Source organism: Ahaetulla prasina, chromosome 1 (assembly GCF_028640845.1).
Source record: "Ahaetulla prasina isolate Xishuangbanna chromosome 1, ASM2864084v1, whole genome shotgun sequence".
Classification (NCBI taxonomy): domain Eukaryota; kingdom Metazoa; phylum Chordata; class Lepidosauria; order Squamata; family Colubridae; genus Ahaetulla; species Ahaetulla prasina.
In genome coordinates this window covers 257,083,484-257,097,383 of record NC_080539.1, presented here as the reverse complement: position 1 = coordinate 257,097,383, position 13,900 = coordinate 257,083,484, and the positions used below count along the sequence as shown (strand labels likewise).

Genomic DNA, 13,900 nt, shown 5'->3' with positions numbered 1-13,900 from the left:
AGACCGGTGTGGCTCTCCACCAAACACCTCCCGTCCGACCGCCCGGTAAAGTTGGACCACCGATTCATCGGCCCGTTCCCTGTCGAGGCAGTCATCAACCCGGTAGCCTACCGACTGACCCTGCCACGATCCATGCGGATCCACCCGTTTTCACGGTCCCTTCTGGTTCCTGAGGCCACACCGAGTCCCCTTGTGCCCAACAGCACCCGTCACTGTCGCCGAGGACGGATCGGAGGAATACGAAGTCCACAGCGTCGAGACTCGCTGGCTAAAGGGTCGTTTCCAATATTTGATCGCGTGGAAGGGATACGGGACTGATTTCTCCTGGGTAGATGCCTCCGGCGTTCATGCCCTGACCTGGTGCAGGCCTTCCATGAGCAGAACCCAGCCCGACCGCATCCCGATCGTCAGCCCGGGGAAGGGCCCTGCGGTGAGGATAGTGTTGTGACCCAGGTTCCTGGACCCAGACTCCTGGACTCGGATGATTCAGAAAATGAGGGAGAAGACCTGGCAAGCCCTGCTTCTCTTGAGCCCTCTCCTCCCTGGCACCCACTCAGAGGAGGGGCCGGCAAGCCTGATTCTCCCGGGCTTCTTCTGATTTGGCAACGCCCCAAGAACAGTTTTGGAGGATGCAAGGTTACGAAGGCTTGATCGTGTGCGCAGCAGCGGAAGAGTTGGGACAAAGCCAAGTCATAATTGTCATGCAGTGACATCTGCAGAGACTATAAATAGGAGGCGGGACTTCCTGGTTTTTTGTCTCGGACAAAACAATGAATTTGGCGCAAGCTAATTCATGGAGGGAAGAATATATTCGTGAGTAATTCTGGCCTTATCTATAATTTCCTCGTTATCTCCAGAAACTTGGCAGGCCCGTGGGTAGACGTGGCCAGGACATGTATCTATGTAAATAAAAGGAAAAAAAAAGGAAGGCCTCTGACGGACTCTTTGCTGGGAGTATTGGGGGAAGGGAAACAGAACATTCCTTGTGTGTCCAATCACACTTGGCCATCAGTGTCAGGGCCATCAGGACTTACCTCTGGAGCACCGGCTCCTCTGGCTCAGCTCCAGGAGCCAGAGGCAGGCCAGGTGGAGGAGATAACGAGGCCTCCATCCCCTGACTCTTCCCCCCCCAGGCCACACCTCCAGACCCGGCTGCTGGCAATCAGGCCTGGCTGGATCCCAGGTTTTGGAGATATGAGAGGTGGCTACAACAAAGGAAGGGGTGGGGCAGGCCTAGAGAGTGCTGAGTCACGGAGCCACACCCCACAGAGTATAAAAGCAGCCCTGGCTGCTCTTCTGCTCCGTGACGAGCAAAAATTGAACTGAACTATTTGACTCGTGGAGAAGTGAGCTGAACTCTTTGACTCATGGAGAATTGAGTTGAACATTCGGCCTGGATTACTGACTTCTTGGTTGCCCGGCAACCTCAAGATAAGGGAGACTTTGGGCAGGCAGCTGCAGATTCCCTGCTAAGACTGATAGCAGCCGTGAACTCAATTACTGGCTCGTTTAGCCAGCTCGTGTGGCTGAGGCCAGGAGGGGACAGAACATTAGGCCTTTTCAAGAATGGGCTTAAAGATACTGATTTACGTTCATATATATCTTGGGAAAGTTCAGAAATGCACCCTACAGACCCTACTGTAGAGAAGAGGTGTGTTCTGTTCTTCATGCTCCTGCTTTCTTCATGCTCCTGCTCCTCCTGAACTGAATGACTACAGACCAGTTGCTCTAACATCTGTAGTCATGAAAACCTTTGAAAGGCTAGTGCTTTCCTACCTGAAAACCATCACGAATCCGCTCTTAGACCCCTTGCAATTTGCATACTGAGCAAATAGATCAACAGATGATGCTGTTAATATGGCTCTGCACTACATCCTACAACATCTTGAGTCTCCAAAGACCTATGCAAGGGTCCTTTTTGTAGACTTTAGTTCAGCATTCAATACCATCATTCCAGACATTCTTCTAACTAAGCTAAACCAGCTACAGGTACCGGAACAGACTTGTAAGTGGATCACAAGCTTCCTAACAAACAGGAAGCAGCAGGTGAAGCTAAGCAAGATCACATCAAATACCTGTACAATTAGCACAGGGGCCCCCAAGGCTGTGTGCTCTCCCCACTTCTCTTCTCTCTGTATACCAATGACTGCATCTCCAATGATCCATTTGTTAAGCTACTGAAGTTCGCAGATGACACAACAGTGATTGGTCTCATTCGAGACAATGACGAATCCGCATATAGACGAGAGGTCGAACGACTAGCCTTGTGGTGCAACCAAAACAATCTGGAACTGAACACACTCAAAACCGTAGAAATGGTGGTAGACTTTAGGAAAAACCCTTCCATACTTCCACCTCTCACAATACTTGACAACACAGTATCAACAGTAGAAACCTTCAAATTTCTGGGTTCTATCATATCGCAAGATCTCAAATGGACAGCTAACATCAAAAACATCATTAAAAAAGGACAACAAAGAATGTTCTTTCTGCGCCAACTCAGTAAGCTCAAACTGCCCAAGGAGCTGCTGATCCAATTCTACAGAGGAATTATTGAGTCTGTCATTTGCACCTCTATAACTGTCTGGTTCGGTTCTGCAACCCAACAAGAAAAACACAGACTTCAGAGGATAATTAGAACTGCAGAAAAAATAATTGCTACCAACTTGCCTTCCATTGAGGACCTGTATACTGCACGAATCAAGAAGAGGGCCGTGAAAATATTTGCAGATCCCTCGCATCCTGGACAACTCCTACCCTCAAAACGACACTATAGAGCACTGCACACCAGAACAACTAGACACAAGAACAGTTTTTTCCCGAAGGCCATCACTCTGCTAAACAAATAATTCCCTCAACACTGTCAGACTATTTACTGAATCTGCACTACTATTAATTGTTTCATAGTTCCCATCACCAATCTCTTTCCACTTATGACTGTATGACTATAACTTGTTGCTGACAATCCTTATGATTTATATTGATATATTGATCATCAATTGTGTTGTAAATGTTGTACCTTGATGAACGTATCTTTTCTTTTATGTACACTGAGAGCATATGCACCAAGACAAATTCCTTGTGTGTCCAATCACACTTGGCCAATAAAATTCTATTCTATTCTATTCTATTCTATTCTATTCTATTCTATTCTATTCTATTCTATTCTATTCTATTCTATTCTATTCTTTAACCATCAGTGGTCCGTATGGACACTCATATTGTCTAGAGACTTGAATGGTACAATATTTTCCTCTTCTCATTAAGGATTAGAGAAATATCATGATTTTGCTCTTAATTATAGTAGAGGGAGAGAAAAAAAGTCCTTTCCTGCTCTCTTGAAAAGGGAACTAAATCTTCAGCTTGGAAAAACACCTGAACCTATTCCAAAACTCTATAAGCTTCTCTATTAGTTCAAATCTTAATATACTTACAAGTGCCACTGTGCTCAATGTAGTTTCTCCCTAAATCACAGGATTGCAACCTACATGTTATTTTTGTGATAGAGAATTAAATCTGCCAACAGTCCTTTCCTCCAGGTGGCCACTCCATATTATGATCCAAAACTGAATAAAAGTTATGTTTAAAATTCAGATATGTGTATTACCTGAATGCTCCAGAGCTTCCAGTTGACTTCATACTGTCCAACCTTTTGAGCTTGGCCAGTTTATGACTCCACCTCTCTAGTTCATCAATCCGGTTCTCCAGGTTGTCAGTCAGTTTGCAGAGCTCCTTCACAGCCCCAACATTTTCCATAAAAATCCGCTCCTGCAATGAGCAAAATCAAAGTTTGATCTGATGGGCTCAAATCTTTACCTTGTGATTTGGTCTTTTATTTTCAAAGAGCGAGGATGTTTTTATAAGGACCAAGAAGAATATTATTAATATTATATTTTTTTTTAAAAAGAAACCTAACATGTCAGGCGAAGTGACTTAACAGATACTGTCCTCAATGTGGACCGTTTGCAAAAATCTTTTCACTATGCAAAACTTGTAGAGAAAAATGTGGATACAGAGACTTTGTGATGAGGCAACTTAAGTCTATCCTTGAAGAAAGGATCTCAATCTCAGATTCTTTCCTCCACTCCTTCTTTGATTTCTGAGTTTCTCATATTCACATGTTTCAAAGATAAAACTCTGGGTAGGTATTTTTCATATGTCTACAGTACCATTAATTCACTGCTCACTACCATTCTTCTCTCTTCTGGAGAAAGATTGCTTTCTGACAGTACTTAACAGTCTTATGTACAGTTTAATGAATCTACATTCCACTCCAAATGATATTTAAAGCAGCTAATGCTAATATAATTATTATAATTATAATTATTAGAGCACATGCCAGCTCTGAGATTGATTCAATTGTTGCTAATATTAAGGTAAGGAATTTGCCACTGATCAAACCTGATATCTCCAAGAATGAATGCAATGACAACTGCAATTTACCCATGTAAATGCACTTTTGACCATCATCAAAAATTATATATCTTGCTTTAAGACTGAAGGAAAGAGACAGCAAAAAATGGATAGCTATCTTCAAGATTGAAGATAGGAGTACAATCAAAATGTATTTTCCAGATAACCACAATTCTATAGTGTGGTTTATAAAACCATTTTATGTATGTTTACTACAATAGCATTTTATGTACATTTATTGAAATGTAGGGGTGGCCTCTTTCTGGTCCATATCAATCTTCTATTTGTTAATTCACAAATCTATTCCATCTCTGCATTAGTATCTCAATTTAAAAAAAATATCATGAAAATATATTTTACTATATTTTCACAAAATAAACCCTTTATAATATACTATATGTGAAAATATTTGTTATTATTATTTAAATATATTGGCCACCCCCTTACCACAGGGCTACTCTGGGTGGCTTAGATTTGTTAAAATATGTATACAATTTATTTTAATAGAATAAACATTCAATAGGTAAGGATACCTATGACTTATTTTACTGTATAATCTGCCCTACATCTAGGTTAGGGGAAGACATTCACTCGCATATCATGTGAAAAAGTAGTTGGCATACTTTTTCACTAGACTGAATTCTTCTTGGTCCTTATAAAAAATAAGCGGTTTTACTTGAAGTCAAGCTAAATGTAGGAGACAGAGGAAAAACGAAGAGCTGTCCTTTCTTTTCTTCTGAAGGCTTTTTGAGAAACAATGACCGACCATCCATCTTATTATTCCCCACCAAATCACCTGCAAGGATTTGAACCAGTTTTTTCTTGTCAGCAGCCTTCCTATTTTTGTTTTCTCCCTTCACGTCAATTCAAGCCAGCAAATGTAGTTGTTGGCACTTCCTAAACCAAGCACTGGTAAACAAAATATTTAAGATGCAACTTTTAAAAAATGGGGAAAAAGATATATTTTCCAGATTTTGTATGGATTTAATTTTCTTCAGAATCCGTTGCTAGTTTATTTCCAAGAGTTTCACTCACCTTATTTACCACAAGGAAATTCTCAATACTTTTCCCACTGGTAAAGACTATTTCCCCAGAATCTTTTACTGCTTCTGGAAGAATTTCCTTCACCTCTTGAGCAATAACACCTGCCCAGGAAAAAAACAACAACATAAAACGTAACAGCTTTGAGCGCAATAACTGTCATTATAGAAGATATTTATGCCAAAAAGTTACAATTAAAGATATAATTCAAACAGATGTATTATTTTATAAACATTAGCAGCAATTGCAGTAAAGTAGTTATTTTAAATTTTTCACTTTGGAAACAGCTAAAAGATTCAGTGTAAGCATAGTCCCTAGGAAAACTCATCATAACAGAAATATAATATTAGTGTGCCAGAATGATTTTGGCATCAGGAACTTTTGCATGAAGCACACTTTCATCACACCTTTACACGCCACCTAAGAGATGAGTTTATGCAATAGCTTAGATTGCTACTGGTTAAAGTCAGTGGCCTGACGAATACACCTTCATTATGAAAAGTGCTACAGAAAGTATCTGAACCGGTGACAGATCCTGGCTGGCCTTGTCTGGTATTGGGAGCTAAATTGGATGGGGTCTGGGGAGAATGGGATTCCTTCAAAAATACCGTATGCTTGACTGGGAAGTAAAAAACACATCCCACATATGTAGGGATATATCTTTAAAGTCATCAGTTAAGCGTTCCTTGAAGTAATTGAGTTTTACCCATAAAGTACCGTATATACTCGAGTATAAGCCGAGTTTTTCAGCACGTTTTTTGTGCTGAAAAACGTCCCCTCGGCTTATACTCGAGTATATACGGCTTATACTCGAGTTTTTTTTTTCCTTCTTTTTTTCACATTATACCGGATGGCGCAAACTTGGCGGGCTTTTGCATTAGCGCGGGGAAGCCCTGCCGGTGCAGTGAGAGGGCGGGGCGGGGGAGCCGCCAGCCTTCTCGGCTGAGGGAGGGAGGGTTTCCCCGACCGGTAGCTGCCTCATTTCCCACCCTCGGCTTATACTCGAGTCCCCAGTTTACCCCAGTTTTTTGGGGTAAAATTGGGGACCTCGGCTTATACTCGGATCGGCTTATATTCGAGTATATACGGTATTTGGATTCATGTGCCCCATAGTGGGAGAGAATGACGGGAAGGAGGAAATAAATGGAACAAATATTAATTCACCATTGTGTGATCATACACCCTATCTTGCAACACCTGCCCATAAGGTATTCCAACATCTATGTTCCAATAAAGGCACAAAAATGTGGTCTGCATTTTAATAATTTGCTATGAAAAACAACAGTATAAGTATAGCAATTACAGTATATCTGATATTTAAATTAAGTAAAGAAAGAGAATTAGGCCTGGGTTTTCACATCATGATGCATGATGCTTGGTAAATGTTTTTCCCGTATCTTGCATAGTGTTAAATACCTAGGTATTATACAAAAACATATTCTCTAAGTATAGAAACAATCTTCAGATAAAATGTCACATATAACTATAACATCACTGCAAACCAATAAGCAAGTATCATCAAAAAGAAGCCAAGAATATGAGGGTCCATGGAACAACTGTAATCAATAGTTTTAGACGTACTTGCTACAGTAATGTAAATTAAGCCTGAGGTCAGAAAAATTACCTGTACCTGTCTCAGTTGTATTCTCCAAGCCAGCAGTGGCAGCAAACTCTGGCTTGTAATTATAGTGCACCAGCCGCATACGGGAGATTCTCTTCAGTTGCTCTGTGGTGTCTACCTAAAATTATAAAAAAAAGAAATCCATAAAAGTACTCTGCGGTCCTCAATACTCAGGCACCATATAGTTACATCTAACCATATTTGTCAGAAATCGAAAAGCTGTAGTGGCAGTTTGAATATACGGTTAATAATCACATGGTGATTTCAGCTCAGTATTTAGGTGTTCTTTGTATTATTGATTTGAACAGTGGGAGCAGCAGAATTTAGCCTTTTGAGTAAAGGACAGCACTTCAATTTTCTAAAAACCAAGGAGACTTAGCATTATTTTCTGCCACCCGAAGCAAAGCCTGTTCAGTTTTATAACTGGCTATAATGCTTAGTATTTGTGCTGACCTTTACAGAATAAAGTACTGTATATTCTATAAAAACCAACAAGAATGTAAGTTATTTAAATACATTTAGAATATCAAAGTGAAAATACACAAACACACACACACACACACACAGGTAGGTATCTAAACTATTAGTCTAAGTCTAGAACTGAAACTCTAAGTTAGACTAAATACCTAAGCTTCCAAATCCAAATGTATTTATCTAGCGTTCAGGAATTAATATAAAGTATTTTTATATTATATTATATTATATTTTTTAAGTAAAAAAAAAGCAAACAAACTGGGAATTTGAAAGTCACGCCAAATTACAACCTGAGATTCATGGGAATCTAGGAACTCTTAGAAAGAGTGCAGAGAAGAACAACAGATGATTAGGGGACTGGAGGCTAAAACATATGAAGAACGGTTGCAGGAACTGGGTATATCTTAATGAAAAGAAGGATTAAGGGTAACATGATAGTAGTGTTCTGATATCTCAGGGGTTGCCACAAAGAAGAGAGAGTCAAACTTTTTTACAATTTTACAAAGCACCTGAGCATAGAACAAGAAGCAATGGGTGGAAACTAATCAAGGAGAGAAGGAACTTAGAACTAAGGAGAAATTTCCTGACAGTTAGAACAATTAATCAGTGGAACAACTTGCCTGCAGAAGTTGTGAATGCTCCAACACTGGAAATTTTTAAGAAGAGATTGGATAACTATTTGTCTGGAGTGTTTCCTGCCTAAGCAGGGGGTTGGACTAGAAGACCTCCAAGATCCCTTCCAACTCTGTTATTCTATTCTATTTTATTTTTAGGGTCAGTTTGCCTCCAGAGCAAGTCACAAAGGTCACAGTGGGGCAGCTGCACTTCAGTGAGACCACAGCCAATAACATGAGGAAGAAGGGGAAGCCTAATCCTGATCAAAGGTAAGCTTCCACTTGATGATTTTTATTTAAGATTTCCACTTAAGGTCCTTTCCAACTCTGTTATTCTATTCTATTAAAACCAAAAGTTTGCAATTGCATTTTAGAAAGATAAGTTGATATATAGTTAAGGGCATAGCAAGTCCCATGTACAATAATGGAATCTTAACTAGAACTATAGTTACATAAAGAGCCGCAGTGGTACGGTGGTTAGAATGCAGTACTGCAGGCTACTTTTGCTGACTGCCAGCTGCCTGCAACTTGGCAGTTCGAATCTCATCAGGCTCAAGGTTGACTCAGCCTTCCATCCTTCTGAGGTGGCTAAAATGAGGACCCAGATTGTTGGGGGCAATATAATGACTCTGTAAACCACTCAGAGAAGGCTGTAAAGCACAGCAATATATAAGTCTAAGTGCTATTGCTATATCCTGATGAGGGACGGCATAAGAAAAAACAACAATGAAATACACCGTGAGACAGAACTCAGGAAGTACCAAACAGATTAACTGCCTTGGTATGTTTGCCGCCTGAACGTTGTTGAAATTAGCTTATTCCAAGTGTTAGGCAAAGATTGGCCTATTTCTATAGTGTTTGTTTTTTAGCTTGCAATGAGGAGTACTTGCTCAGTGTGGATTTTCAAAGCAGATTCAGTACTGAATATAATTTCTGGAGTGAACACTTACCTCTTTGATATCATCTTTTACTCGGATGTCTGATGGATGCATAAGGGATCCCATAACTTTTACATTGCCATGGACAACCAAGGCTTCATCAGGTCGGTCTGTGTTGATGCCAACTCGGCCATGGTGAAAGACAGTGTCAGGGAGCTGAGAGCGTTGCCAAAGTACATCACTGTCACTCTCAAATTGACCTGGGTTAGAAGCCTACAAAAAAGACATCCAGAGAAGAGTTGGGGATTAACTATCAACAGTTGCAAATGACTGAGAAAAACAGAGAAGAAAAGTCCAGTGGTTTTACAGCAGGAAAAGGTATAGGATAAAGTAAAGCTCTCCTCCTAAAGAAATGGAAAAATATCCATTTGCACAATAGCCCATTCACTGATAGGGAGGTTAAACAAGAAAGAAATGGGAGCCAGCAGCCTTCCACAAGATACTTATTGGTCCAAAGGCTTTGCAAGTATATTACATGATATACTTGATGCATCAATTGTGATAGAAGGCAGCCACACTGTTGTGTCTTGCCCGCCCTCAGAGCAGCCGGGGCCTTCTTACCTGCTCTCGAACACTGAGGAATGTATGCCTCCCGGCCCAAGTCCTGGCTCCATGCCCACACAAACTGCAGAAGAAGGAGCATCTCCCGGCCCCAGCCCTGACTCCATGCCCAGGCAAACAGAGCAGCTAGACCCCTCCCCCTCCTCCACAGCATGTGAGCCTGAGGAGGGTTTATTCCCAACAGCTGCTGATTGGTGTGACCCTCGCATCAGAAGGCTGGATAGGCGGAGGCAACAGAAGGAAGGGAGGGGCAGGCCTTAATGAGTGCTGAGTCATGGAGCCACACCCCATGGCCTATATAAAGGATCTGCTTTCTGGCAGTCTCTGAGTCAGGCAAAAGTCGAACTTATCTTGCTGAAGTCACTTACTGGTCTCCTGCCTGCTCTGAGGACTTTGCTAGGACTTTGGGCAGAGCTGCAGAGGCAAGCCTGATTCGGATTTCCCTGACCCAGCCGTCAGCGGAGGAGTGGGACACGACACACACTTTATGTGCACTCATGTGTTAAGGTGAAATATAGGTTATACAATGTCATATAGAATCTTATGGAAATTTCTCAATTTGCAGCACTTACGATTATCAGCATGGATAAGAACACATCATTCTTTGCCCACATTAGGAGACAGAGATATAGTCTCAGTCAAAACCTACTTTATATCATAGTTGTTCCTTTAGCCTAACAGTAGACTGCTTATAACCAGGGAGGGCTATCTGATCTAGTTTGCCAACTCAGCACAAGGAGCTTGAGTCAGTGTGTGTTTACAGAATCAGCCAGATAAACCTTCTTTCTTAGCTCATAACAGAAAGGTTATATTGCAAATAGGCTTTTCTTACACTCAGTGGGAACAAAGTGTTCCATAAAGAAAAAAAGCATCCCCAGCTCAAAATAAATTCTTGCAGGATTGTGAAGGAAGAATCTGTAAGAGATTTAGGTGAACAAGAGTGATGAATTCCTCTAAGCAATTTGGAAAAATGGGATAAAAAGGAAGAAACCATGTTTAAAACCAAAGGTTGCCCAGGACTTAAACCTGCTTTGCCCTAGAGAGATCTGGATGCTCCAGGCCACACTCCCAGGTGTGTGGGAGCAGATTGTGGCTTTTCAATGGCAGGAAAAGTTCTTCAGCATATATATCAGTCCAGCAGTTTACACAGGAACATTTTCTTTCTCATTTCTTTTGCTCATCTTTGCTATTTCTTTTATATATATTCTTCAGATATGTACCTTTCCATAAAAATAAAAAAAGATTCCAAAGTTGGTCCTTAAATCCATACTACTGCCAATCCAACTTTCTTCCCTCAAGTGCTCCCTTCAAAATTCTTGATATTATTGTCACGCATATTAACTGAGAGAGTAATTGAAATACTAGTCAGAGTTTACTAAAAGAGCAATAGGGTAAGCAAAGCAACAGAAAATAAAGATTCTATCCAGCTGATTCTAGTATTGTAGTTTTATTCTACATAACCATGGCAATTAGTCTTCTAGGGTACATGGCTTAAATGCTGCGTTTTCATAGACTTGAATATCAAATAGGGATTCCTGGGATGTTTCAATGGATTTCAAATAGTAAACACATCAGTGTTTCAAGAGATTTCAACTTTTTTATTGATGAGTAATATACTTTGTCCTACATATGTAGACTTAGTATGCAACAGTTGCTGAATAATTTATTGCCCTTATAAACTGAGTCTACACATTAATAATGAAGCATTTCTATATAATTACTGATCAAAATAAAAACCTATAGTATTTTAAATTATAGGTTTTAAACTATAGTTTTAAAACTATATTTTAAACTGAACCAATAACAAAAATAACTTAAAATAAACCATACAAATTAAAAGCATTGCAACTGAAATAAAATGGAACAAAGCACTGAGGAATAGTTTTAAATGTTTAAAATAATTTACAAAGGCCATGTTTTTACTTTTTCAGGGAAAAACTGGGAGAACACTGTTTCAATCTTCTAAGTTTACAAGTATTGGATCTCCAACAGAAAAAGAAGCTTCTTCATTTCTTATACTATTACAATCCAAATGTCCTGTTACTTTAATAAGATCTGGCTCGCAGGATGTCTACCATATTTTTCAGAGTATAAGACACACTTTTTTCTCCCCTAAAAGACGGTGGAAATGTTGGCCTGTCTTATACACCAAATACAGCCATTTTTGGCCTTCTGAAGCCCCGCCCTGCTTGTCCCATTTTTGTGAAAAATGGGCCCGTTTTTCACAAAAACAGGGCCTGCAGAGGGTTTTGGAGGCCTGCAGAGTGCTCCGGGGGGCTAGCGAGGGCAAAAACTTTTTTTTTCTTACTTACCTCTTTGAAATCTTGGTGTGTCTTATACACCATCTTATAGTCCAAAAAATACGGTACATTTAAACGGATTTCCCCCCCCCAGAAGGTATCTGTGCCACAAAGTCACTTGGTGACCTTTGGCAAGCTCCATTTTTTCATTCTTCTGGGCAGAAGTAATTTACTTTGGCATCTGCTTCAGAGTGTCATACATAAAGACTCAGAATGGTGCTTGAATGGCTCAGCTTTGAAGGGGAGAAATGACAGATGGGTCTGGGGATGGGCACCATTTAGGCTTTACTTCAGGCAGTAAAGTATCTTTATTGACAATGTTAACATATATAATTGCTCACATCTCTCTCACATATACTAGCATTTGCTGACTATCCTATGGTGTTTATATTCTAATCTCTCTTAAGCAAGGTGGTGCCTTTATATTACATTATAAAGATATTTTAAAAATCAATAAGGAACACATCTCTTGAATCCTATTTTTAATATCAAGATTTATGTATTATAAACATGAGACTAGTGTATTTTCACATGGACTAGATCTAATTATAAGATAAAGTTCAGCTAGTTCTATATTAATATTATACAATTTTTTAAATCTTCAATTTTAGTTCCTTTTAATTATTACATACATTTTTGTGATTTTACTGTTACATTGTTGTTGCCTTTTGCTTATATTTTATTTGCCATACATCAAAAAAAAAATCAAGCTAAAAAAAAACAAACCCTAACACGGAACTGTAAATTAGTGATATTATCTAACTTCTATTACCATACAATTACTAAAAATACACCATGCAGCAAATCCATCTCATTCAGGGGAAGTGACATGGTACAATTGTGTATACAATTGTGTATACATTGCACAATCTTACTGGTATGGAAATATGTGCAATTCACAGGTGCTTCTAAGGTATAACCAAACCACGTATTTGTGCTAATGCAGACAGATCCTTACCCTAATTGGTCAAATTGGATGCAGCTAAGCATCGTGGGTATACTTCTGTTTCCATCTGCTTTACCCACTAATCTACAACAAAGGTCCCCCACCCCCACCACCCCGGAGACTGCGTAAGTCAGCATGTTACTTACTTGTCTGCAGACTCCGGGGTCCCCGTCTGCCCTCTGTTTGTGTTTTACCCCCGAACCGGCCCTTTGCTAGAGGAAATGGACACAGCACTTAAAAAGGCAGCAGGGCGGAGACAGCCAACTACAAAGTCACAGCTTAGTGTCCTCCTTATTTGCTTACTAACTTTGGCAGTGAAAGAGCCACAGCTGACTTCTTCACTTGCCTTTCCCCAAGGTTATTCCATCTAAAGCGAAGAAACATTCCACTTGTTTATTCAGATTGCTAAGAAATTTGATTTAGTTAACCTTATTTGGGGACATCAGTTTCACAAATATTCCAAAGTCAAAAGGGCAGATATATCCCCACTTGAATAAAGTATGCCCCTAGATGATATCAGTCATAATACTTCTACAAGTTTCCCTCATCTGTATTTAACATTTACTTTTGGGGAACTTTAAGGCATATGTCTGCAGAAGTGCAATCTCTGGGGCAGGTTTAACTTCAACAAAACTGATGAACATCTGATCCATAAGACTTGCCTTGTGGCTTGTATCACAGAAACAGGGAAATTTGATATTTGGTGGCATTGGTTATCACAAACACAATTACATGGTTAACATGGACACCACTTGTAAAATTTATTATTCAATATTCTTAGGTACCCTCCAAGAATAAACCTGCTTTCCTTGCATGTAATATCTACTTCGAACCTATAAGCCTCAAAAGCATTGGAATTCATTTAGTATAAGCATTTACCAAAGGCCTTCTTTGTGTAGAAGAGAGAGTCAGAGTTCCAAAAGCTAAACAAGATTAGGGTAGAGGGTATTGTGAATGAGAAAAAAAAAGCAAGGAACACTCTGGAACAAGGG

General features: G+C 40.0%; 1 protein-coding gene across 1 annotated transcript in view; it reads right to left on the bottom strand.

Annotated features, from left to right (window-relative positions):
- MYRF (myelin regulatory factor) overlaps positions 1 to 13,900 on the bottom strand; it is a 141,645-nt gene that overhangs the window by 33,305 nt on the left and 94,440 nt on the right. The window contains exons 12-16 of the mRNA XM_058155595.1: positions 13,055 to 13,120; positions 9,114 to 9,314; positions 7,085 to 7,193; positions 5,449 to 5,558; positions 3,608 to 3,768 (exon numbers count right to left, since the gene is read on the bottom strand). Of these exons, the coding sequence (XP_058011578.1) occupies positions 3,608 to 3,768; positions 5,449 to 5,558; positions 7,085 to 7,193; positions 9,114 to 9,314; positions 13,055 to 13,120 (647 nt within the window). The remainder of the gene's footprint in view (positions 1 to 3,607; positions 3,769 to 5,448; positions 5,559 to 7,084; positions 7,194 to 9,113; positions 9,315 to 13,054; positions 13,121 to 13,900) is intronic.